The following is a 24,402-nucleotide window of genomic DNA, read 5'->3' as shown; positions in this document are numbered from 1 at the left end:
ACACACACACACACACACACACACACACACTCCTAGTGCTGCAGTTGCAATATGAACAACCCGCCTATTGCTGTTATTAACACTTAAACTGTGGAGATCCAGTTCATGGAATCACCCCACATCATAATTATTTTGGCTTGCAGAAGTCCCTTCAAAGAGGGATCAGAATTTGTTTCCAGTGAGTCCTCAATTTAAAGTAGGCTCTCAGCTGACAAAATGCTCCAAAAGTACTTCTGGATCCCATACACAGTCTTTTGACCTACAGTTTGGGGAAGGACTGATCTGCAAAGAAAGCAAGAATGAAAGTACCTGAGACATATCTTACATTTCTCACAAACCTTATGTGCTATTATAAAGGTCTATTATGCAACGCCTCTAAAAGAGCACAAGTATGCATTTGCACATTTCACATGCTGCAACAAAATCAGTTTTGTAACACTTTAAAGACTAAGGCCCCTACATACTTTCTGTTTGTCTGTGTAGGTGTTTTCTGCAACATGTCTTTGACACAGTAATAGTGCATCTGCGGCAGATTTATAGTGAACTCACTACACATTTCCTCTTTATTAATTACTGTATGTGATTCTTCTCAGTGTTACCACATTACTGCCACCTGGAGGGGCACTCTGGAACTATAGTGCAACAAAAAGAAAACCTGCATATACCTGTACAATTATACTGTGTACATCAAACATATTCACCAGTTATTGAGAGACTCACACCTTAAGATGCTTGCCAAGAAGCCTTAGATCTTTACATATATACTTTGACCAGCTACCATAATTCTAAGGCTGCCATATAATTTACTCTCTGGAATTGTGACAGCTATTCTGAAGTAAGTAACTGAAGGACTGAAGCCTCTGTCTCTAGCGTTTACTCCTGCTGGTCCTGCAATCTGACCTGTGTCCACATCAGTATATCGGCTGAGTGAGCGCTCTGATGTCCGGTGGCCTCGTTCCCGCCGCCGGTGATGCCGTTGGTTCTCCTCTGGGATTACCCTTTCCAAAGAGTAGTCATCCAAGCGCATGCCTTTGGAGCGTGAGTGGCCCAACATGGAGGCAGAGCGTTTCATGGGGCTTGCATCTGTGATTGTCTGGAAAGGGACAGAAACCCAGCACAATAACTGAACTGGCACTTTATGAGAAGGCAAACCCCCATGGATTTGATAGACAATGGAATACTATGCCTCTTTCTAGGCAACTACTCTGTCATGTATAGCTCAGCTAAAGAACTATGGGCACATCTATCCATCCTCCCGTCCAAGTTGCTACCCAAGCCATCTTTCTGTGCCCATAGTTATTAAATTAATGATGCATATATGAACCTCTCTCTCAAGATATACCCATTTGCCACAAGTGCTAGGAATGGTTGTCTAAAGAGTTATGGAGTGTGAGGTTTTTATTTTGCTTGCAAACCACCAAATCTTCCTTCCCAATCTGCTGAAGAATGAATGCATGGGTTTAGCTAGCATACAGAACAGTTGCCATGTTGTCTTTCTCCCACAGATGATACAGAAAAGGGCCAAACCCAGATTTCATTAATCATGTGACTGTTACATATAATATTTTTCTTTCACAAATAGCTAGCGCAGGGTTGTCAGTTGGGACTGGGATCCTGGCATGGGGTAGGTTTGGTTTTAATCCTTTGCCTACTGATGTGTTCTTGATCCAGATCAACTAATAGGAACATTCCCAAACATGCAACGAGCAGGTGCTGCAGGTCCCCTGAATCAGACTACAATTGGGGTGGGTGGGTCACAGCCCTCTATACCAGGGCACTGAACTAAACTAGGTTCCCCACACTGGCCATTTGAGAAAGAAAAATCCTGGATTTAAGAGCAATCAACATGATTAATGTGGACTACATATGACAGTGGTTTTCAACCAGGGTGCCATGGCACCCTGGGGTGCCTTGAATGGTGGTCTCTGTGCCTCTTTCCTTCCTTCCCTCCTCTGATGGCCTCCTGCAACTCTGCCTCTCAAAGGCTTGCACAGCTGTTTGTTGCAGCAGCCCTGGCTACAAGCTCTGCAGGCAAATGGTGCCTCTGGGGCTGGCCAAGGGGTACTTCCCAGGCTCCTGTGGGACAGTATGAGGAGGTACCTCTCTTTGGGGCAGGGGGGAAGCTCAGAGACCAGGGGTGGCGGCAGCAGCTGCCTGGAGGACTTCCAAGGAGAGGGGAGAGAGGAGGCTGAGGGAACACTCCACAAGGGAGGGTGTTTGGAAAAGGGTGAGATAACTGGGCTCCTGAGCCTCACAGGGATGCCGCAGAAAGAATGTAGTTGGTCAAGGGAGCTGTGGACTCAATAAGGTTGAAAACCTCTGACATATGACATAGATGTGTTGTTGTTTTTTTTAAATTAAATGCCAGGTGTGGGGGGTAGGGAATGGAATTGTCCTCAGAAATGTAGTGTGCTTGGAGAAGAGGCATAAGTTTTCTCCCCCCACCTGTCCCCACTGCCCAGTAATTAGCATTAGTGGAAAAATCTCCCTCGTTAAGTAATTTGTCAAATGCCATTCATTGTTCTTTTATTACAGAACGTGAAGGTACACCTGATATTATAGTACTGGACAACAATACATCTCATTGTATGTTAAGATTGGTGCCAGTAACAACTCCCAATATTCTTATATGGTTTCCTCAGCTTTGCGCAAATCATTGTCTGGCACCCCTCTTCTTGAATAGGACACAAGACGACTGGGTCTTGGAGCTGAATTGAGACCTCTCGTTACTTCTTCCTTCTTAGGTTTTGGGGGTCATGCTCATTATCTACATTTATAGGCAGCTATCTCTAGGAATAAAGACATTTCAAGGTACAGTACTCTCAGAAACCAGAAAATCTGCAAAGGCTCTTGGAGGCCATCTTGTGATCAATAAAAGCAAAAAATGGAAGGCAGTGATTTAATAGAAAGGAGGCCATAGAAAAATCTGAATGCTGCCAAATGCCCTGTGACTCCCACCCCTACCCTATGTTACCTTGTGCTTACTCACAACATCAATTTCAAAAACTACTGGGTTGGGCTGACGCCATGATATATTAAAGCAACTTCAAAGAATCTGGGTTTGGTATTTCAGATTTGCTCAGCCAGAAAGATCTTGGTTTAAAGTACAGTGGTGCCTCGCAAGACGAAATTAATCCGTTCCGCGAGTCTCTTCGTCTAGCGGTTTTTTCGTCTTGCGAAGCAACCCTATTAGCGGCTTAGTGGATTAGCGCTATTAGCGGTTTAGCGGCTATTAAAGGCTTAGCGACTATTAAAGGATTAGAGGATTAGTGGCTAAAAAGCTATTAGCGGCTTAGCGGCTTAGAAAAAGGGGGGGGGGAGCGAAAAAAATCAGAACACTTGCAAGACGTTTTCGTCTTGCAAAGCAAGCCCATAGGGAAAATCGTCTTGTGAAGCAGCTCAAAAACGGAAAACCCTTTCGTCTAGCGGGTTTTCCGTCTTGCGAGGCATTCGTCTTGCGGGGCACCACTGTAGAGATGGCTAAACTGTGGTTCTCCAGAGGTAGTTGGACTGCTCATCATCCAAGACCATGGCCATGCTGACTGGGGCTAATGGAAGTTGAGTCCAACAACATCTGTACAGCCCTGGTTCAAAATACTACACAATAACAAGCCAGAACAACAAGAATAACAAAAGGCCATCTACAAAGTCTTACAGAATAAAAAAGCTTTTAACAATTCATCCAACTTCTTCTGAATTACATTATTATTGTATGAGAATACCACTAGGTTGAAATAAAACCTAGAAGTCACAAATTACACATTGCTTGTACAGGTAAAATAAAACACATTTGTGTCAACTTTGATTTAATATGGGTGAAAAGACACACATGTAACTGTATTTATTATTCTTGTGTACACAGAGTTCTGATTTGTAAATTTAAATGTGACCAAAAGATATTCACATGCAGTAATCTGCAACAGACAGTAGGAATATAGGACTGCCCTATACAGGGGTACCTCGGGTTAAGAACTTAATTCGTTGTGGAGGTCCGTTTTTAACCTGAAACTGTTCTTAACCTGAGGTACCACGTTCGCTAATGGGGCCTCCTGCTGCTGCCGCCGCCGCCACGTGATTTCTGTTCTCATCCTGAAGCAAAGTTCTTAACCCGGTGTACTACTTCTAGGTTAGCGGAGTCTGTAACCTGAAGCGTCTGTAACCTGAAGTGTCTGTAACTCGAGGTACCACTGTACTGAGTCAGAGCAGCAATCTAAGTATTGTCTATATTGATTGGCAGCAGATCTTCAGGATTTCAGACAAGCTTCTCTTCCTCCTCTACCTGGAAATGCTAGGAATTGAACACAGGACTTTCTATATGCAAAGCTGATGCTCTGCTACTGAGCTATGGCCCTTCCCTGCATTATAGGGCCGTTCTATGGTCCTTTATAGTATGTTACAGATTATTTCATTTGATAGATGTGTCATCCTGAATATATAATTTGGGTCTGAAGTAGCAATCACACTTGAGTTGGGATGCATACTTAAAGTTATACATCATTATGTTTTGTGACACAGAGATTTAATCATAGCTCATTTGGGATGGATGTTGATACAGTGGTACCCCGCAAGACGAACGCCTCGCAAGACGGAAAACCCGCTAGACGAAAGAAAGGGTTTTCCGTTTTGGAGGCGCTTCGCAAAACGAATTTCCCTATGGGCTTGCTTCGCAAGACGACAGCCCATAGGGAAATCTCCGGGACAGCGGGGAAGCGCAGCGCGTCTTCCCCACTGTCCTCGGACCTCCTCCCGCTGCCGGACATCGGAACGAAGCTCCGATGTCCGGCAGGGGGGGGAACGTCTCCTCCCGCCGCCGGACATCGGAACGAAGCTCCGATGTCCGGCGGGGGGGGAACGTCTCCTCCCGCCGCGGGACATCGGAACGAAGCTCCGATGTCCGGCGGGGGTGGGGGAACGTCTCCTCCCGCCGCAGGACATCGGAACGAAGCTCCGATGTCCGGCGGGGGGGGAACGTCTCCTCCCGCCGCCGGACATCAGAACGAAGCTCCGATGTCCGGCGGGGGGGAACGTCTCCTCCCGCCGCCGGACATCGGAACGAAGCTCCGATGTCCGGCGGGGGGGGGGAACGTCTCCTCCCTCCAACGGACATCGGAACGAAGCTCCGATGTCCCGCGGGGGGGGGGGAACGTCTCCTCCCTCCAACGGACATCGGAACGAAGCTCCGATGTCCGGCGGGGGGGGGGGGGAATGTCTCCTCCCTCCAACGGACATCGGAACGAAGCTCCGATGTCCGGCGGGGGGGGGAACGTCTCCTCCCGCCGCCGGACATCGGAACGAAGCTCCGATGTCCGGCGGGGGGGGGAACGTCTCCTCCCTCCAACGGACATGGGAACGAAGCTCCGATGTCCGGCGGGGGGGGGGGGAACGTCTCCTCCCGCCGCCGGACATCGGAACGAAGCTCCGATGTCCGGGGGGGGGAACGTCTCCTCCCGCCACCGGACATCGGAACGAAGCTCCGATGTCCGGGGGGGGGGACGTCTCCTCCCTCCAACGGACATCGGAACGAAGCTCCGATGTCTGGCGGGGGGGGAACGTCTCCTCCCACCGCGGGACATCGGAACGAAGCTCCGATGTCCGGCGGGGGGGGGGGGACGTCTCCTCTCGCCACGGGACATCGGAACGAAGCTCCGATGTCCGGCGGGGGGGGGGAACGTCTCCTCCCTCCAACGGACATCGGAACGAAGCTCCGATGTCCGGCGGGGGGGAACGTCTCCTCCCGCCGCCGGACATCGGAACGAAGCTCCGATGTCCGGCGCGGGGGGGGAACGTCTCCTCCCGCCGCCGGACATCGGAACGAAGCTCCAATGCCGGGCGGGGGGGGGGGACGCCTCCTCCCGCAGCCCGGCATCGGATGGCTGTCCTGAAGACTTGGGGTGGGAGGAGGGTTTTCCTTCCCACCGCCAACATTCAGAATGCTGTTCTGAATGTTGGCGGTGGGGAGGAAAAACCCTCCTCCCACGCAAGCCCCGGGAACAGAGGAGAAGCGCTGCGCGCCTTCCCCTCTGTTCCCGTACCTGTCCTGAAGGCTTGCGGTGCGGAGAGAAGCCCTTCTCCGCACCGCCAGCCTGGCAAGCGGTTTCCCTAGGAACGCATTAATTGATTTTCAATGCATTCCTATGGGAAACCGTGCTTCGCAAGACGAAAAACTCGCAAGAAGAAAGAACTTGCGGAACGAATTAATTTCGTCTTGCGAGGCACCACTGTATATATCATCCAAACTTTTGGTCAAGAGATATTGGAGACATCTGGATCGAGAAAATGAAAAGGGACTAAATTAACAGAAAAGTATGAGGGATGTTTTTGGAGATTATGCTGCTAGTGGTTTTAACACATCCTTTCAGAAACAATATAGGACACAAGTCATAAATTCAATTACATATGTATGGACAGTAGTCACTTTCAAATGATATCATCTGTAGTGGTTTTCTCATGAAGAACACTCCATAACTGCACTGAAGACTACCTTGTCTCCAAAAACATATCTAATGCACCCTGGACCACATTCCAGGCTGAACAGCTTCAGAAATGGTTGTGAAATATGACTTGATATATTAACTGTAGGAATGGTACTGTGAGAAACATTCAGTCATGTCCTTTCCAGCAGCAGTGAGGAACCTGTGGCCCTCTAGATGTTGTTGGACTCCAGCTACCATGAGCCCCAGTCAGCATGGCCAATGGTCAGAGATGATGGGAGTTGTTGTCCAATAACTTCCTGAGGGTCACATTTCCCTCACAATGCCTTACAGCAAGCACTGCCAGAACTGGCCGTGTGTAGTATCAGCCATATTTATTTAAAGCACCACCAGTCATATACTTTTAAAAAACATTTTTTTAAACAGCCATGAAATTTGTCCAGAAATGGCTATACAGTTTCCGGTAGCTACTATGTAACTTGAATGCCTTCCTAAATGCCTAGCTGGAGTCTTATAAGGTGAACTGTAAATGTTGCTCACAAAGAAAACGTTATCTTATATCCATTCTGGGAGCGAAATTACATTTTCTACCCTTTTTGTGCATACCCCAAAGTATTGGAGTTCTAGAGTATCAGGAAAAGATCAGTCACACACACATCACTGTATTCTGCCTAACAAAGGTTCATTATTGTTTTATTTTATTTTAATTTAGGTAAATTTAGGGAAAGACAAATTAATATCGCCATGTGCAAACAAACATGTTTCTTACCACTTGAAAGCAGTATATTCCATTGCAGAGCAGGGATCAAGGTTCCACACACTATCCCTGCCTTGGACAGGTTAACACTCCTCCATTATACTAAGACATTGTTCCCTCCCCTTGAAATCACACTAACTCAGAAAGAGGAAATGCTAAAGAAAGAAACCAGGACTCCCGACCCCACAGTCATACTGCTCTGACCAAATAATCCCACGTCTCAGTATGCAACCCAGAAATCCTAGTAGTCAACTCGCCCATATTTAACACAAAGCCAGAAATAACACTCTTGCTTACAATCCCCTCCCTGCTGGAGCCACCTGACTCTTCCTGTTTCACAGGACAAGAGAGAGAAAAATTACTCACTTGTAACTGATGCTCTTTCAGTTGTCCTTCCCCTTTTCCCACCTATATATAGGTGCAGATGCATATGCAACCAGGCCTTCCAGAAACCTCTCTCCAATAGATTATTCTTGGAGTAATCTCAGCATGGGGCTGTTTGTGCATGGTGAACCACAATTAAAATCAAACAAGTTACCACAAAGTTGAGATAACTCTCAAAAAGGAGTTAAGCTAATCCAGTCACCTCAGACATGTAAGACTCCTACCTCACAGTTTCATCAGAATCTATTTGGGTGGGTATTCTGAGACTGAGACTGAAGGGAACATGCTGTGGTAGACATCTGGGAAAGGGTCGGAAATGGACAGAGATAATTTAAAATAGCATCACATATAAGCTAGCAACCATTTCTTAAAGAGGCTCGGTCAATTTTGAAAAAAGTAAACAAGAACAATGGTATCTTCTACAACATGGCAGTTTCAGCAAGTACATTCATTGAAAAAGACAGCCATTCATAGCTCTTAAGGGATCCTGCTGTAGGAAGTACAGCCAGTCATATCCAGATTGTAAGTTTTTCCATCTTGTGATCCCCTCCTCTAACTAGATGTGCTTCAGAATTGAAGGAAAGAGGCACAGAAATTTCTCTGGGAGATTGCTAAGAAAACCACAGACATTTCTAATTAAAATGGGAAGTTTTCTTGATAGAATGCCTCCTTTTGTATCAAGTAAAAATGAATAGAACTGGTTGGAGAAACTATCCCTCTTAGGTGCTCTCTGCACAACATTATTGTGGATCTCAAATATGCACATTCAAGTACAATCAAGACTTGGTCACACCATATCTGTCAATTCAGCAAATTCAGAAAATGGTAGGCTGTGCTTCGGCTGCACAGTCCACACATGGGAAGCAGATAAATGGACACAAAAAGCTCAATGTCACACCATCACTTTGCTCAGGCAACACAATTCTATACCAAAAGCATGTGCTAGAAAGTAAGGAAAGCTTCCCATGTGCCCTAACACTCTCAGCTCAGCAGATGAGTGCTTTTGCAGTGAAATAAAAGGCAATTCCTCCTCTGGTGGCTCACTGCTGAGCAGTTGTTTCTGGAAGGCCTGGTTGAATGCACATTGATTCACCACTGCAAATGGGCAGATCATATTAGAGAAGAAAGAGAGGAACATGTTGGACACACAGAATCCAGGATTTGGTGGCGTGAGTGTGAGAATGGATAGCTGGTCCAGACTGAGAAAGAATTCCCATCCACCCCACAAAACAGATGGAAAATGGAAATAAGTAATTGGGCATCTGACAGACAGAAGAAGCAACAAGGCATTTTGTGGCACCTTAGAGAGCTATAGACTTATAGTGTAATTCTATTCATGCCTACTCAGAAGCCCCACTGAACTTACACTTCCTTGGACTACAGCCCACTTCATCAGATGTGTATGTATACACACCAATTGAAGGCAACACTTACCATGTCTAATAAAGTGGGTTTTGGTCCATTAAATCTTTAAAATGCCCTTGGAAGGTACAGTAGGTTACCAGCTAAGTTTTTCATAGCCCAGGAAAAAAGGCAACAGAAATGAGGAAGGAGCAGAACTATGGTTAGAATGAGTGTGGGGCTGTGGACACGCATATAACTTTTCCCCCAGCAGGCCCAGTAAATAGACAAAACAAAAACTTCATCTGGCCCAAAGGATGTTTTGGCCACATGAAAAGCTTCAATTGGTGTGATGACAGAAAACCAGCCTGTTACTGGGCTAGAGTGCTTAAAGAATTATTTTAGCACCCGTTAAAACTAACATGGCAGACAACAGAGGCAGGAGCAGAAAATCAAGTCTATGGCTTGAAGCAGAGAGAGTGAAAGCAGGAAGAAGGTATGCAGAAAGGGACAGTGAATGAAAGGAAGAGAAAGCCTAATGAAGACAAGATGAGGACAGAATGGGCTGGAGAGAAAGTTTTTTGCCTGCATAGTTTTGAATGCAGCAAAAGCAATTGGGAATAGAGTAAGAGAGAGAAAGAGGTGTGCATGAAGATAAACACATAGGAGTTGGCAGCTTGCTAGTCTGAGGAGCCCAGGGGAAGGGAACTGGAGGCAGCGAGCGCGCAGAGCCAGGAGCCCAGGCTGCAGTACATACACTGAGATTATTCCCTCGCGGTCGCGCCTTCCTCCACTGTCGCAGCCATACAAGACGGTGCACACAGAAACGGGAAAGAGAGAGAGAGAAGGAAATAAATATAAAGGCAAAGGGAAATATAGGACCAAAGGGGAGGGTGGAGGAACCAGAATATGGTAAAGGATTGAAGGGAGGAGTGTAAGGAGAGAACAGTCAGGTTAATGTTGGTCATTTATGCACAAGGCCAGCCCAGCCCAGCCCAGTGCTGGAAGCTCATATTCTCAGATATTTGGTTGCTCTTGACAACCAAGATAAACAAAGATAGACGCCACGAAGGGACGGACAGTTCTCAGTAGGGATGAGTTGAGCAGCACAGCGGAGACAACAGCAAGGCCACACACTCCCCCCCCAACCCAAAACATGCGGCAACAAGCCTCAGCCACTGTTAAAAGCTGCAACATTGTGCACGGCCCAAATGGGGACAGTCACCCCTACACACAGAGCTGCTCTCACTGATTGGCTGGGCCCCCTCGTCTTCGCGACTTTGGCCTTGCCAGCGCAACCCAGCCCAAAGGAGGCAGAGTAAGGCAAGGGGAAACTGCAGAGGAAGCCCTGAGCAGGATTTGATAAGTGGAGAAATAGAGGTCTGTAACCTTGGACATACCTACAATGTTAGGAATTCCAAGAAATGAATTTCTTGCCATTTCTTTGGATGGAAGCAAAGTTTGGGAGATTCTTTGTATGCTAACTCTGAAGCCTAATGAGAAAAGTGTAATGCTGAAAGGGACTAATGAATAGAATATGAATGGCTGTACTGCCTTTTTTATTTGGTAAATGATGTTGGTAGGTGCTGCTGCCATGGGTGTTCTCTCTTGATCAGAGTAGCTTCTGGTCAGACATGTGACTGCTGAAATGGAAACATTCAGCGTCTTGATTCTTGCATTGTTTCAAACTGGTATAAAGGCTATGAATCACCATTTACCTTGGATGGAGAGAAAGGCAACTATATTTGTATATGTGGGTGTGGATGTGGGAGAGAATTAGGGGAGGAATTTACCATAGGTGGTCACAGAGCTGTTTGACAGTGGAACAGGGTGCATTGGAAAGTGATGGGCTCTGATTCACTGGAGGTATTTAATCAAAGGCTGGCTGGGCCTTTGGCAGACATGCTGTAGCTGCATCCCTTGCAGCGCTATGGTTCTAAAAACATTCCCACTAACCTGACTTTTTCATTATGCCTTATTTTAGACCTTTGGTTCTCCAAAATCAGTCCTCCTTAACTGATAAGAAAGGCATCAGTTTCCACCAAATCACCCCAGCTTAGTATTCTTGCCCAGCAATCACACAACCTACACATATTTCTGATCTAAAGGCTGTTGCCACTTCTCATCACGACAGGCCAAAATTTCTGAGGAAGAATCAGGAGTTTTCTGATTGGGTATTGGGAACTGTTACGGGTCCTCCTCAAAAAGACCCAAACAACAATAATTCTCTTGCAGAGTTCAGCACTGAGCCCACCTAGGCAGCCAAGGGACACGATTATCATGGGGATGTTTTCTGCAGTGTGACATCCATAAGAGTGTATTACTGAGAGAGAGGAGTCACACTGAATAGGCTGCCTCCAGACAAAACTAACTTTGGAGATTGGAAGACAAGTCCAAGACTGCTCCAGTCATCTGCTCCTCTCCCCGAAACCCAGAGCTAAGTGACAGGAGGAGGGCCAGGACAACCCCAGCAGTATGCACATCTGGAGTCTGGAGGGAAGTGCAGGAAAGGGATGACCTGGTGGAAAAGGTACATGGCTTCTCCTATAAAAGGTTTCCTGTACTCATGGTTGAGTGCTACAGCAACAGAGTAAGACCACAGCACAGGAATCTGGCATCTGGACACAAGCTGAGAGTAAGTTTTGCAATGGAAAGTGGCAGTAGGAAGGTGCATGTGTGAGAGTACCAAGGGAAAGGGCAGTGCTACAAAAGGGCTGGGAGAATGTTTATAGGAACACCAGCATCATGACAGCACTGCGACAAGAAAGGTATGTAAGTGCCTGTGCTAGGACAGGGACAGAAATTGCCAAACTGGAGAAGGCAAACTACATGCAATGTGGCAGTTATCACCCAGTGTTACATTACTTTGTTTAAAAATGTTATGGCCTTCTTCTAATCTGTAGGGATAAAGAAGGCTATATGTCATAGGCCTACAAATGGCAGCGGGGGAGGTTTGTTTCCTACTTATACAGATCGGCTGCAATAGGCTTGGTGAACTGAGACAGCATTGCTTATTGGAGTAGGGCAGGGTGGGGAGCCTTCCATTTTGACCTCTTCCCATTGGCCACACACAGTCTCACTCAGAAGAACTGGAACCAGGTACAGAGATGGAAGGCTCTAGGACAGGTACAGAGAACCTGCAGTCCTCCAGATGTTTCGGGGACTTCAACTCCTACCAATACCAGCCAGTATAACCAACTGTTAGGTATGATGGGAGTTGTAGTCCAACAGCATCTGGAGGGCCACAAGTTCCCTACTCTGGTTTTAGGAAGTTCTAGCCTGTCCGTATTTTGGGCAGTAGATGTGCAGCATTTAGCAGCTTCATCCCGCCATAACTCCCTCTGTCATTTTGAGGTTTGATTACCAGATGCAAAGCTCATGCAAAAAAGTAAAGGAGAACCAACGCCATTCACCTCCTTCCCTGCAAACAGATGCCCCCTTTCTGCACTGTAACTCATCATCACAGCTGTACTGAAAGCAACACTTTCTATTACATACTGGATCGTCTTCTAGGAGCTGTGCTGATGTTGGATCAAGACTGCACAGAAGGTCTTATCAATCCAACTCCAGCAGACAGGCATAGCAGGCAAGCATCCGGCAGTGATAAAAAGCCTAAGATGCTTTAAAGCAGAAGTGGCCAACTTTTTTTTTTGGCAAGTGTACAACCACAAATCAAATCTAAAGAATAATACAGTGCTACTCAGCCTCACTCAGCAGTACATAATAAAATGTTCTAGTGTCTTGGAACTATTTTGCTTCTGTCTACTGGAGTAGACAAAAGCACAGCATGAGAGAGCCAGGTAGGAGCACTGTGATTCCAAGCCATTGTTAGGTCCAGAGGTCCTCCATTTCCCATCGACATGTACTACAAACTCCGATGCTTGTGTCAGAGGTTGGCAACCTATGCCTTAAAGCCATTGTTTCAAGTTCTTCGCCTTCAGAGAACCCTGATCACATTGACCTTTCTGATAAGGAGCATCTATATATTGCAAAAAATTGTGCTGAGAGTTTTAGGGAGAACATTTAGTTCACATAGTGCACTTCTCAGACCAGCTGGGTTGCTTCACAAAGCCCACATATGAGGAAAATGTGCTCCTTAGAATTTCCCTCAGGCTCTGTACTGCAAACGAAGATTGCTAGTGGCTGGCAAGTCTTCTTTAAGGTCTATCTGTCATTACTATTCTTCTACTGAGGAACCCATTGAGGAACCCGAGTCTCCAGAACAGGTTTGAAAACAACTATCTTAAGAGTAATAAAACCTATTGTTGAATCAAAGGGAGAAACCTTTGTTGAAAATGCAGTGTGGATGATGCCAAGCAGCCTGCTGCTGGGACCTTTCCAAGACCAGTGGGCCTACTAGGTTGATGGACAGCTTGCACAGGGAGATGTCCAAGATGCTGAGCTTTGGTGCGAGACAACCATGATTTATGTACCTCTGACTTAAAGGGAAGGTCTGTGTTTGGTAGCTAGGTTGCCATAGCTGATGTTTTTAACAAGTTGTGTCTGCTAAGATGCTTATGAGTTACAATTTAGACCCTACTCGGTAGAATTGGGAGGCACAGTTATAAACTAATTGTAGCAGATAATGTATTTATTTTGTCCATGGTCTTCACCTCATAATATGCCCAAGCTCTCACTTGCACACATATACACAGAGACACAAATATGCTTAGCCTGCTGGTACGGCAGTAAATGCTGCTACACAGCGGAGCATGCTAAGAGCGACTGCTGCTGGGCACATGCTTAGCAAAGAGCACTCACCCCCAGCCCATTATCCCATCCCCACCTTCCGCCTTGCACAACACTGGCTGCTGGAATAGCATCTCACAACCTTGTAAAGTTTGCTACTATAAAGCATGCTTCATGCCAGATCAGGAAGCGTACATTACTAGCTGGACGGTAGCTGCAGAAGGACGCGGGCTTTGCTTTGACAGCAGCTGTGCTGTGACAGGCCACAGTTTAATTTAGCCTTTTCCTCCACTCCCCATCAGAGAAGTGAAGAGTGAGCACAAGGCTAGCATACCAAAACAGCCCTCCAGAGGCCAAGGAAGTAAAATAAAATTCCAGCCTGGTCAAAGCAACAAGTTAGCAGAAATTATGCCTTCAAAACAAGACCACTTAAGACAACAAGAGGTGATTGCCCTAAGTGAAAACCCAGTGGGAAAGCAGAAGTGAAAAGACAAGATCAGAAACCTGATTCCCAGATCCCAGGTCTCAGAGCAGAAATAGGGAAGCTGCGGCTCTCCAGAAGGCCTTGGGACTACAACTCCCATCATCCTTGACCACTGGCTAATGGGCTAATGGGAGTTGAAATCTAACAACATCTAGAGGCCCAGTGTTCCACATTCCTGTCTGATAGGGTGCTCTGTCCCATGGCTGGGATTCGTGGCATATGTTACTTACTCAGAGGACCCTCCTGCCACCTTCCTTGACAAAGAGGTGCAATTTCTCTTCTCAGGAAGGATTTGTTGCTTTACTACAGTCACATGCCAATATTTCATTGCTTCTTAAGGGAAATGTCTCATTCTCCTCCTTAACATCTCCATCCTTAGACACAGCGGGCTGGATCTGCTAATGGAGAGCTGACACGTGAATTGCAGCAAATGCTGCTACTGCTGTGCACCTGCTACTGATGCAAATTGAAAGAAATGTGTAACAGGCACTCAATGCCCGCAGGGCATAAATGCACCATGGTATAACTCCATGATCTTAGTTGGACTGGTGGCAGCGAGGAGGCCAAACAGCCTACACACATCTGCTCTGACTTTCTTTTCATCATGTGATTCTGACTGCCACAAGGCTGGAAGAAAATATCCACTTCAGTCTTGCTGCTACCCAGCTGTTTAACTGAGCTGTCTGGATTACTTGGTATTCTACTAACTAGATGCTAAAGATCAGAAGGTTGTAAAAGTATTGAGGGTATTCGCTGCCTAAAGGGACTTGGAGTGGACCCATTACATTGGAATCACTGCAGGAGAAGGCAGTGGTAGCATTGGAAATATAAGGGATGACTTCTACAACAGAATGCTGACTTTAATGAGAAAGCCTGATAGCTTTCCCCTAATATTTGGACCAATAAATTGTGATGACAGGCACCTGCTGTCTTGTATTTAAGACATTATTCTGTGATGTATTGCTAGGAAGTATCATCTCATGAGCATCTTCCGTGAATTTAAAGGGTTTAACATGAAGTGGGTGGGGAGAATCTGCAGGATGAAGAGGTAATGCAGGAAAGGTAGTATTATAAAGTCTAGCCCTTTCTTGGGGGGGGGGGATTCAGTATGCCATTTAGACCTAAACTACACATAATGGGGAGATGCACACATGCCATTGACCTGCATCTCCCCTGCAGAATACGTAATATTATTTGTTCAGGTGCCCCTTTGTGGAACCTTCCTCTTGCCCAGGGCTTTCATTTCCTGTGTGAAAGCAAAGCCTTCAGCACATGTTAATAAGCTGAAACGATTCCTGGAAAGAGCATGCTGTTCCTTAGAGTGATATACACACCCTAAATAAACAGATGTGTAACAGGAAGACTCAAGGATTCTTTCAGTTTGCACCAGTACCGAGTAGCACTAAGCCAAACATTGCTACCTCCTTGATGTGCAGGTGACAATGAGGATCACTGCTACCCCTATGAGCAAAAGAGAGTGCAAGGAAGGGGAGGTCATCACAGCCCTCAAGTTCAAAATGGGCTGGATAAAAAAACCCTCACCTGGTTTTCAGCAGGCAGTCGTGGCATGGAGGCAGCACGTCCATGACCTTCCATGGGCAGGTACTGGTCACTGTCTGAGTAGCCCTCCCTTGGCATCTCCCGCATCTCTACAGACTGGATTAGGCAAAGCAGATGGATTTATTGATTTATTTAAAACATTTATAAACCTCTTAGTATTTGAAAAGCCTCTAAGAAGTGCACAACATAAAAAAACAATAAACAACATAATTAAAATAGAAATACAACATAAAACAAGTAAAACAGTACCAAGAAAAAACAAGAATTCAAAGAATTCATGTAAGTAAAAAAAGGGGGCAATCTTATGGGTCAGAGAAAGCCTGGGCAGAAAGATGCATTTTTATACCATGTCTGAAGCAATGGGGTCACGACACATGGGATGCCAGATCTGGGGGAGCTGAGAGGTACAGATGTGGAACAACTGACCAAAGATTAAAGGACTCAATGGACTTCAAACACAGAATCTACTTATTCTGGCCTCATGCTGCTGGCAACCTCTAGTCATTAAGTATTCTTCTGCTAAACATGATTCGACCTCTCACTCTCTAGCTCTCATAAATATATTTCCTACCCAAATCCAGGAATACAAGACAGAGGCAATGAGCATTTTAGATTCTGGATCTGCAGGCTGTTGTACTGCTGCTGTGTCCTGCGGAACCCCATATACAAGTGGTGACTGGCGTGGACTGGTGTGGTAGAAAGCAGAGAAACCAAATGCAACTAGACCCAGAACAAACTAATTCTGGTTTTTTCCTCAACCTCCTTCCTGGTGAATACTACAAAGGCAACACTGAGAGGAAGAAGCTGACAGCCAGTGCCATTCTCTGGACTGGTTGTAAGGAGGAAGGCAGGCAGATGGGGGCTGGCTGAGGGCAGATAGACATTGGTGGGGCAGCATCCCATTTGCCTTAATGGAGCAGCTCCATTGATATACAAATGGTTCAAATATGCTATGCAAAGTCTTTGGAGCCTGCAGGACACATCAAGAGGCAGGGGTGAATTCTCCTAAGGCGCTTTCTCCTAAGGCTGCCAGATATAAAATCATGCAAGGAAGGAAAGAGGGCGTTGCTAGTATTCTTGGAGAAATCACTCCTATTCTCCCAGTTCATAGGTTGAGAGCCAAATGCACACTACGGAGGAACATCTGTACCAATAAGGTAGTAGACTTATGACTGTGGAAAGAAATCAGTAGATTGTGACTGAAAACGACATGTAATGTGCCAGGATGGATTTACCTCTCAAATGACACTGTGTTCATGATACAGAGCATAACTGCAATTTTATCTTTAGGACAAATATTTTGAGAACAGCCATATGAACACTGAGCATCAAAATTCACACTTCTCCATTTAACTCATTTGGAGCCCCTACAATCTAGGTGGTCGTGAGGTTTTGCTTCACCTTTGGAGTCCCCTCCTCCTTTGTTTAAGGTAAGGTGAATTCATATGATCAAATTAGCATGGCAAGAAGGCAATATGAGCAAGCACAGGCTGAGTTCAGTTTATGGCAAAAAAATCTTGCAGCTGATTCACCATAAGTACAATTTGCAACTCATCTCCCTTTTGTCATGCTACCAAAACTTCATACAGTAGGTTGCTCAGGGTGCTGTAAATGTGGACTGTCATGAGATCCAGGTGTCACACGATTCCTTCACCTTCAGTTGAAGCTCAACCCATATTGGCCTGACCCACATCTCAACTATTTGCTCCTCTGAACTGGACCTTCCTGAGCAACTTTCCTATGATTCTGGAATTTTCAAAACATGATGTCTGATTCTAGTTAAAGATTGCATCTTATAACAGACTTTAAAAAGATTTCAAGAGGACAAACTGGGTCCGAGAAGAGAGAAAGACTGAGAGATAGGCAAGTGCCAGTCCAAGCACCTAGCTGGCACACAAACCACCTGGGAATTGGTCCGGCTATTGGGTATCTCTTCCGGGCGCCCTGGCTCTGGGCTCCAGGTTCCTGTCTTCTGGAACATTTCTTGCGCTCGTTGTGTGACCCAGGATTCACTTTCTTTCATTCCTCCTTCCTGCATGGTCCTGGAGCAGAAAGAATAGTCAGACTATAACAAGTTGCTGCACAGTCACAAACAGAGTCTGATGACACAGAATCATTAGCGTTGTGGAAATAGCTACAATAGCTGCCTTGTCAGGTTCCCTGCTATTCAAAACCCTAGAGTTTCCCAGCTAAGTAAACACAGCCAGAATCTGGTAGTTTCAGGAACTCTTATACAGTACCTGGAAAGCATACAGCAGGGATCAATCATATACAGAACCAAATCAGGAAAACCCCCCACTCAAGTTGACATACTGAAAACCAGAGACATAAACTCCCTTGAGAATATTTAGTAAAGGCTTGTATGCAAACATCTAAAGCAGAAAATATCTATAAAAATACACTGTAGTGTTTCTGGGCTGAAGACTCCTGTTATATTTATTGATGTGATAATCATTGTGAGGGTTTCTAGTAATCTATGATGATGGTTCTACAACAGGCGTCAGCAAATTTTTTCCAACAGGGGGCTGGTCCACTGTCCCTCAGATCTTGTGGGGGGGCTGGACCATTTTTTTGGGGGTGTGTGTGAACAAATTCCTATGGCCCACAAATAACCCAGAGATGCATTTTAAATAAAAGCACACATTCTACTCATGTAAAAACAGCAGGCAGGCCCCACAAATAACCCAGAGATGCATTTTAAATAAAAGGACACATTCTATTCATGTAAAAACACACTGATTCCCAGACCATCTGCGGGCCGGATTTAGAAGGCGATTGGGCCAGATCTGGCCCCCGGGCCTTAGTTTGCCTACCTATGTTCTGCAAGGTGCCTGATTCTGCACATTCTGTTTCTGAGATGTCTTTTTGAATATAGCAGGTCTAAAAGCTATATTGATTAAGACTCACGTTCCATCCCCTTGATCCAGTTGTGAGGAAGGGAGAGCATTCTGTCCTGGGCCACCTTCCTGGGATGGGGATGCTAGATCCATGCGCTGGAACATAAGTGGTGTCCGATTCTACAGGAAAGCACAGAATGATGCACAAGTTGGTATTTAGATATCTGTTGGAAAATACATGCAGCTATTAAATAGCTTCTTTTCCTCGAGTAAAAGTTCAGACCATTTGAAAAGCTGTCAGTGACAAGACAGTCCCTGCATTCTTTGAACTGTGAGTGAAACTTTGCTCACAGACTGACACATTGCCTATTGGCTTTACTGAGAAGCCAGGCTCTTCCCTCTATCAACTGTCAATTGGCAGCAGTCATTTCATCAGGCTGTAGCAGGGAAGGTGGGGAGAGAGGAGTTCTAGGGCCACTCCACTGATGCAGCTGAGAGTCTAGCAACCATTGGCTCTTCCTTGCCTTGAATTGGGCATTATAAGAACTTGTACTTAAGAACTGGCACTGAAGTTTGAGTATTTCCTCCTTGCCAGGGAGTCCCCCCCCCCCCCGATTTTACTTAGCTCCAGTTCCTTCACAATTCCAAGAAGGCATCTCAAGATTCTCCTCCAACCCTGCCTTTGATGCACATTGCATCAAAATTATTTGGCACATGTACATCTGCATGACTGCACACACACAACTGCACAAATACAGTATCATACATCCCTCGTCCCCCTTAAAATACAGTGGTACCTCGGGTTAAGTACTTAATTCGTTCCGGAGGTCTGTTCTTAACCTGAAACTGTTTTTAACCTGAAGAAACTTTAGCTAATGGGGCCTCCCACTGCTGCCGTGCCACTGCTGTGCGATTTGTGCTCTCATCCTGAAGCAAAGTTCTTAACCCGAGGTACTATTTCTGGGTTAGCGGAATCTGTAACCTGAAGTGTCTGTAACCTGAAGCGTATGTAACCCGAGATACCACTGTACATTAGTTCAGGGATTCGTGGCCAGATTTGGCCAAAAAAATGAAAGCTGGATACTGAGGGATCTTTTCTCAAACCCTGTTTTATGGTTGCCACATACCTGCTCCTCCTGTATGGCCTGCAACTTCTTGGCCTTACTTTGGCGGTAATATTCCATGATCATCATGGCTGCATAGATTTTGCCCACTGTCAGATCGGTAGCTGTAGGATGAAGAAAGCAGAAAGAAAACGATAAATTGCTTCAGCTTATTTTTCCCTTAGGTTTTTCTAAAGGTGAACTCTGCCTTCAGTTTGGGCTGAGATTTCTTGGCTGGTGGGGTGCCATCACTGTAAGTCTATGTGTGTCTGCATGTAAAATTGTTAATTCCTTCATGGGTTTTGCAGTTGCAGCTCAGGTAGACATTTGAGGGTAAGTTCCCAAATTTAAATTGCTAGTCTCAGACACCACATGGAGAGTTGAACATGGCCTCATTAGACCTCTTTTGGCAAAGTAAACACAAGGGGCATATAGGTAAGTGCATTAGCTCTACCCTCTTGCAATCATTCTGATCACCCTCCACAAGTTGGAGGGTAATAGTCTGAAAGGAGGAGCCTTTTCAAGAAGGCATATTTTAGAACAGGTCTTTCTCCTCTGTAATAAAATAATAGGAAAGGGATTTATTTATTTATTTATTTATTTGCGGAATTTTTATTCTACCCTTTACCATGTGGCCTCAGGGCAGGTTCCAATAAAATCAAAGTACACAACAACAATGCAGATAAGTGTACCGTATTTTTCGCAGCATAGGGCGCACCAGACCATAGGGCGCACCTAGTTTTGGGAGGCGGAAAACAAGAAAAAATTATTCTGAACCCCAGAAGCCAGAACAGCAAGAGGGATCTGGCTTCTGGGATACCGTGTGGCTGTTCTGGCTTCTGGGGTAACCCCGCCAAGCCTCTTCAGGGCAGCGGGATTAAGGCTCCCCCTGCCCAAAGAGGCTGCGCAGGGCTAAAGCAGAAGCCAGGACAGACGCGTCGCTGAAGGGGCACTGCGCCTTCTCTCTCTCTGTGCAGCGCCCCTCCTTCACAGGAAAGGTGCTGTGCAGAGAGGGAGAAGGCGCAGCACCCTTCAGAGAAGCTGGAGAAGGAACAGAAGGAGTCCCTTCTGTTCCTCCTCCGGCTTCGCATGACAGGCGCATCGCTGAAGGGGCGCTACGCCTTCTCTCTCTCTGCGCAGCGCCCCTCCTTCACAGGAAAGGTGCTGCGCAGAGAGGGAGAAGGCGCAGCACCCTTCAGCGAAGCTGGAGAAGGAACAGAAGGAGACCCTTCTGTTCCTCCTCGGGCTTCGCTGGACAGGCGCGTCGCTGCGAAGCGGGAGGAGGAACAGGAGGAGACCCTTCTGTTCCTCCTCGGGCTTCGCTTGATAGGCGCGTTGCTCAAGGGGCTCTGCGCCTTCTCTCTCTCTCTGCGCAGCGCCTCTCCTTCACAGGAGAGGCGCTGCGCAGAGAGGGAGAAGGCACAGTGCCCTTCAGCGAAGCTGGAGAAGGAACAGGAGACCCTTCTGTTCCTCCTCCAGCTTCCAGGACAGGCGCGTCGCCGCGAAGCCAAGGAGCCTGCATTCGCTCCATAGGACGCACACATTTTTGGAGGGGAAAAAGTGCGTCCTATAGAGCGAAAAATACGGTATGTGTGTATATGTGTGTGTGTGTGTGTGTGTGTGTGTGTGTGTGTGTATAAAATAATTAATCAATATTATTTTTTATTTTATAAAATTTATATACCACTTGATTGTAAAAAACCTCAAAGTGGTTTACAAAAAAGATGAAACAACAAATAATCAATAATAATTAATAACAATTTAAGACTTTCAAAAAGTAAAATTAATAAAAAATCACAATATACAAGTTCCTTTACCTGAAAACATCTGCTGTCTGAAGGCTAATTAAAGAGAAATGTATTTACCTGACATCAGAACCTGCTCTGCGTTGATACCTGTCTGATCTCGAGAAAAGTCCTCCAGAGTTGTGGTGTGGAGCACCTATCTCCAAGTTTCAGTCAATCAGGTATCCATTAATGGTGCTACTACCAACACAGCCTCCCTGATACATCTCAGCATATGGGCAGGACAATATTGGGAGAGATGCTCTTTTAGTTAATTTGGGCCCAAGCCACTCAGAGCTTTATATGTCAAAGTCAACTGTCTGAACTGGGCTTGGTGGCATATCGCCAATGAAGATGCTTTAAAAAACTAGCATTCTGAACTAGTGACAATCTTTGAACTGTGTTCAGGAGTTGCCCTATGTAAAGTGCATTACAGTAGTTAAACCAGGAAGCTACTAGGGTGTGAATTAGTGTGGCCAGGCTATCCCTGTCCAGACATGGTCATATGTGATGAATCAGCCATAGCTGCCAATAACCACTACCTCAGCCTTCAGTGACAAGGTGGCATTACAGAGTAACTTCTGACTATGCACTTGATCTTTTACAGTGGGGTGGGGTGGGGAACGTCTGGACCATGAGGAACTCTTGTCCCACCATGGGATCTAAGTTTATCCATGAGGCTGTTTTCCCCAAACCATGCCCACCTGTCTATCAGTTGACATCACTGGGTGACAGCTGATGAGGATGGTTCAGTCCTGCTGAGTGCTGCTTTACCATTGTGTTCCCTGTGAGACTATCCATGTGGAAATAACACAGTTCTCTCCATTGCCAAGATGACATTGCAACAGTAATTTCCATAAAGTTATTTCCATAAAGAAGTGAGTATATGCATGAACTCAGTGTGGACAGAATGAATGTCACAGGCAGGGACAATAACGACAACTCTTACATTTATGAGGGGTGACCAGGAGATCCAGATTTTTCTGGGAGAGGTTGGGCCAGATTGCCATCATTTCCTTCCTCAGCTCATTATCCATTTGCTGTTTGTCAGCGCCCCCTAGAAGATGTAAGCCAGGCATGAGACACAACAAATAAACAACTGGGCACCTGATCTCCACCCTCTCACCCAGAAGTATTAGAATATTTAATCTGTTTCTTTTGGATTCTGTTAATTCTCTGGTCAATACTGAAATCAAAATTGAAAAGAAATATTAGGGCAGATCCACGCCATACCTTTAAAGTATATTCAATGCACATTTAAAGCATATGACTTCCCTCAAGGATTCCTGGGAACTGTAGTTTTCCCTTACAGAGGTACGATTCCTGGCAGCCTTAACAAACTACAGTTCCCCGGATTCTCTGGGGGAAGTCGTGTACTTTAAATGTGCATTGGATGTGCTTTAAATGTACGGTATGGATGTGCCCCGTTGCTGTTACAGCCACTCTATATCAGAGTTGAATGAGTCACACTTCACATTGTAGGTGTTAGTTGGTGTGTTTGACCATTACTGCCCTCAACATTTCCAAGAACAGTTTTCTCCTTAACATTCTAAAGTTCTATTCTACATCATCATCATTATTTTTTTTGGTCAGGGTGCTTTCCATACCACTCAGTAAGATGACTCCTTGCATGTAGATCAGAGATGGGGAACCTGTGGCCCTCCATATGTTGCTGGACTACAACTCCAATCACCCCTGACCATTGGCCATATTGGCTGAAGCTGAGTCAGAGTCCAGCAGCATCTGGAAGGCCACAGGTTCTGCAACCCTTATCTACACTTTGGGAGAAGTCTTCCTGAAAGATGGGGAATGCACCCTGGGGCATTCTGCTCCATGGGAGGTTTCTGTGCTCCCTGACCTCACCTGTGGGGGGCAAGCAGACAAACTACTATGGCAAAATAACCAGAAAGATCTCCAACCCAAGAGAGTCAGAAAAGGGGCCTTGGAGCTTTTAATAATGACAAGTACATTTCATCCTGTGTAAACCTCTACAGTGAAATGTTCATTGGTTTTAAAGGCAGCATCACTCTTCTGATGGGTCTTTAACATAACTTCTTTCTTCATGCATAGGCTGGTACTGGGATGTTTGACCAATTTAAGAGGCAGAATGCCTACCCCTTACTACTCCTTCCTGGGGAATATCTGGTCCAGGGAGCCTTGTTTCTCCTATAGGCATTTGCATACATATTTCTGTGCAATGTATCATCTATATAAAAGAACTAGCAGGTACTATAATTGTGCAGTGGTAGTAGTGTAGCTACGGGACGCGGGTGGCACTGTGGGTTAAACCACAGAGCCTAGGACTTGCCGATCAGAAGGTGGGCGGTTCGAATCCCCGCGACAGGGTGAGCTCCCGTTGCTCAGTCCCTACTCCTGCCAACATAGCAGTTCGAAAGCACGTCAAAGTGCAAGTAGATAAATAGGTACTGCTCCGGCGGGAAGGTAAACGGTCCCCTCAGCCAATAAAGCGAGATGAGCACCGCAACCCCAAAGTTGGCCACGACTGGACCTAATGGTCAGGGGTCCCTTTACCTTTACCATAGTAGTGTAGCTAATGAGGTTAATCTGAGGCAAAATTATTGCTAATTGAAAACTTTTCCCAGGCTTTGCTTTCCAATATATAATTTAATTTCCCAGAATTCTCTAATCTGTCAGGAAAGAAACTGCTCTCTCTTGCTGTGTTTATGGTGGTGTCACTTGCCTTTGGCAATCTTGATGTCAAGTGCAGTCCGGATCAACGCCATGAGGGTAGAATTGAAATGGACTGTATTGTCGTCTGCCACAGGCAGGTCCATGCGAAGTAGTCTCTGCAGAAACCCAAGCAGAAAGGTGTCATCTCACAACTCCCTACCACCCAGGTTATCATGCACAGAGGAGTATATGAGCTCTGGGGAGAACTCTGAGTTCAATAATTTTGTCCTGCATCAAATCCTTCTACTCATGGATTAACCTCACTTCCCACCCAGTATCATGAGGACCAGAGCCCAGTTGCAATATCTTAATATCTGGATACTCGGCTCTTACCACACCTT

At 45.9% G+C, this 24,402-nt stretch overlaps 1 protein-coding gene across 5 annotated transcripts in view; it reads right to left on the bottom strand.

The window, feature by feature from the left end:
• CACNA1A (calcium voltage-gated channel subunit alpha1 A) overlaps positions 1 to 24,402 on the bottom strand; it is a 265,156-nt gene that overhangs the window by 10,629 nt on the left and 230,125 nt on the right. For 3 of the 5 annotated variants that reach the window (XM_083489607.1, XM_083489605.1, XM_083489609.1), the window contains 8 exons: positions 24,072 to 24,177; positions 22,320 to 22,427; positions 19,611 to 19,711; positions 18,554 to 18,663; positions 17,550 to 17,688; positions 15,629 to 15,742; positions 9,671 to 9,706; positions 901 to 1,093 (listed from right to left, as the gene is read on the bottom strand). In XM_083489607.1, the coding sequence (XP_083345733.1) occupies positions 901 to 1,093; positions 9,671 to 9,706; positions 15,629 to 15,742; positions 17,550 to 17,688; positions 18,554 to 18,663; positions 19,611 to 19,711; positions 22,320 to 22,427; positions 24,072 to 24,177 (907 nt within the window). The remainder of the gene's footprint in view (positions 1 to 900; positions 1,094 to 9,670; positions 9,707 to 15,628; positions 15,743 to 17,549; positions 17,689 to 18,553; positions 18,664 to 19,610; positions 19,712 to 22,319; positions 22,428 to 24,071; positions 24,178 to 24,402) is intronic. The other 2 variants (XM_083489606.1, XM_083489608.1) reach the window with 2 other exon arrangements.

The sequence above is a fragment of the Podarcis liolepis genome (assembly GCF_965112155.1).
Source record: "Podarcis liolepis genome assembly, chromosome: 2".
In the NCBI taxonomy this organism is placed as follows: Eukaryota; Metazoa; Chordata; class Lepidosauria; order Squamata; family Lacertidae; genus Podarcis; species Podarcis liolepis.
Note: the sequence above shows the minus strand (reverse complement) of the source record. Positions and strands in the feature narration are given on the sequence as shown.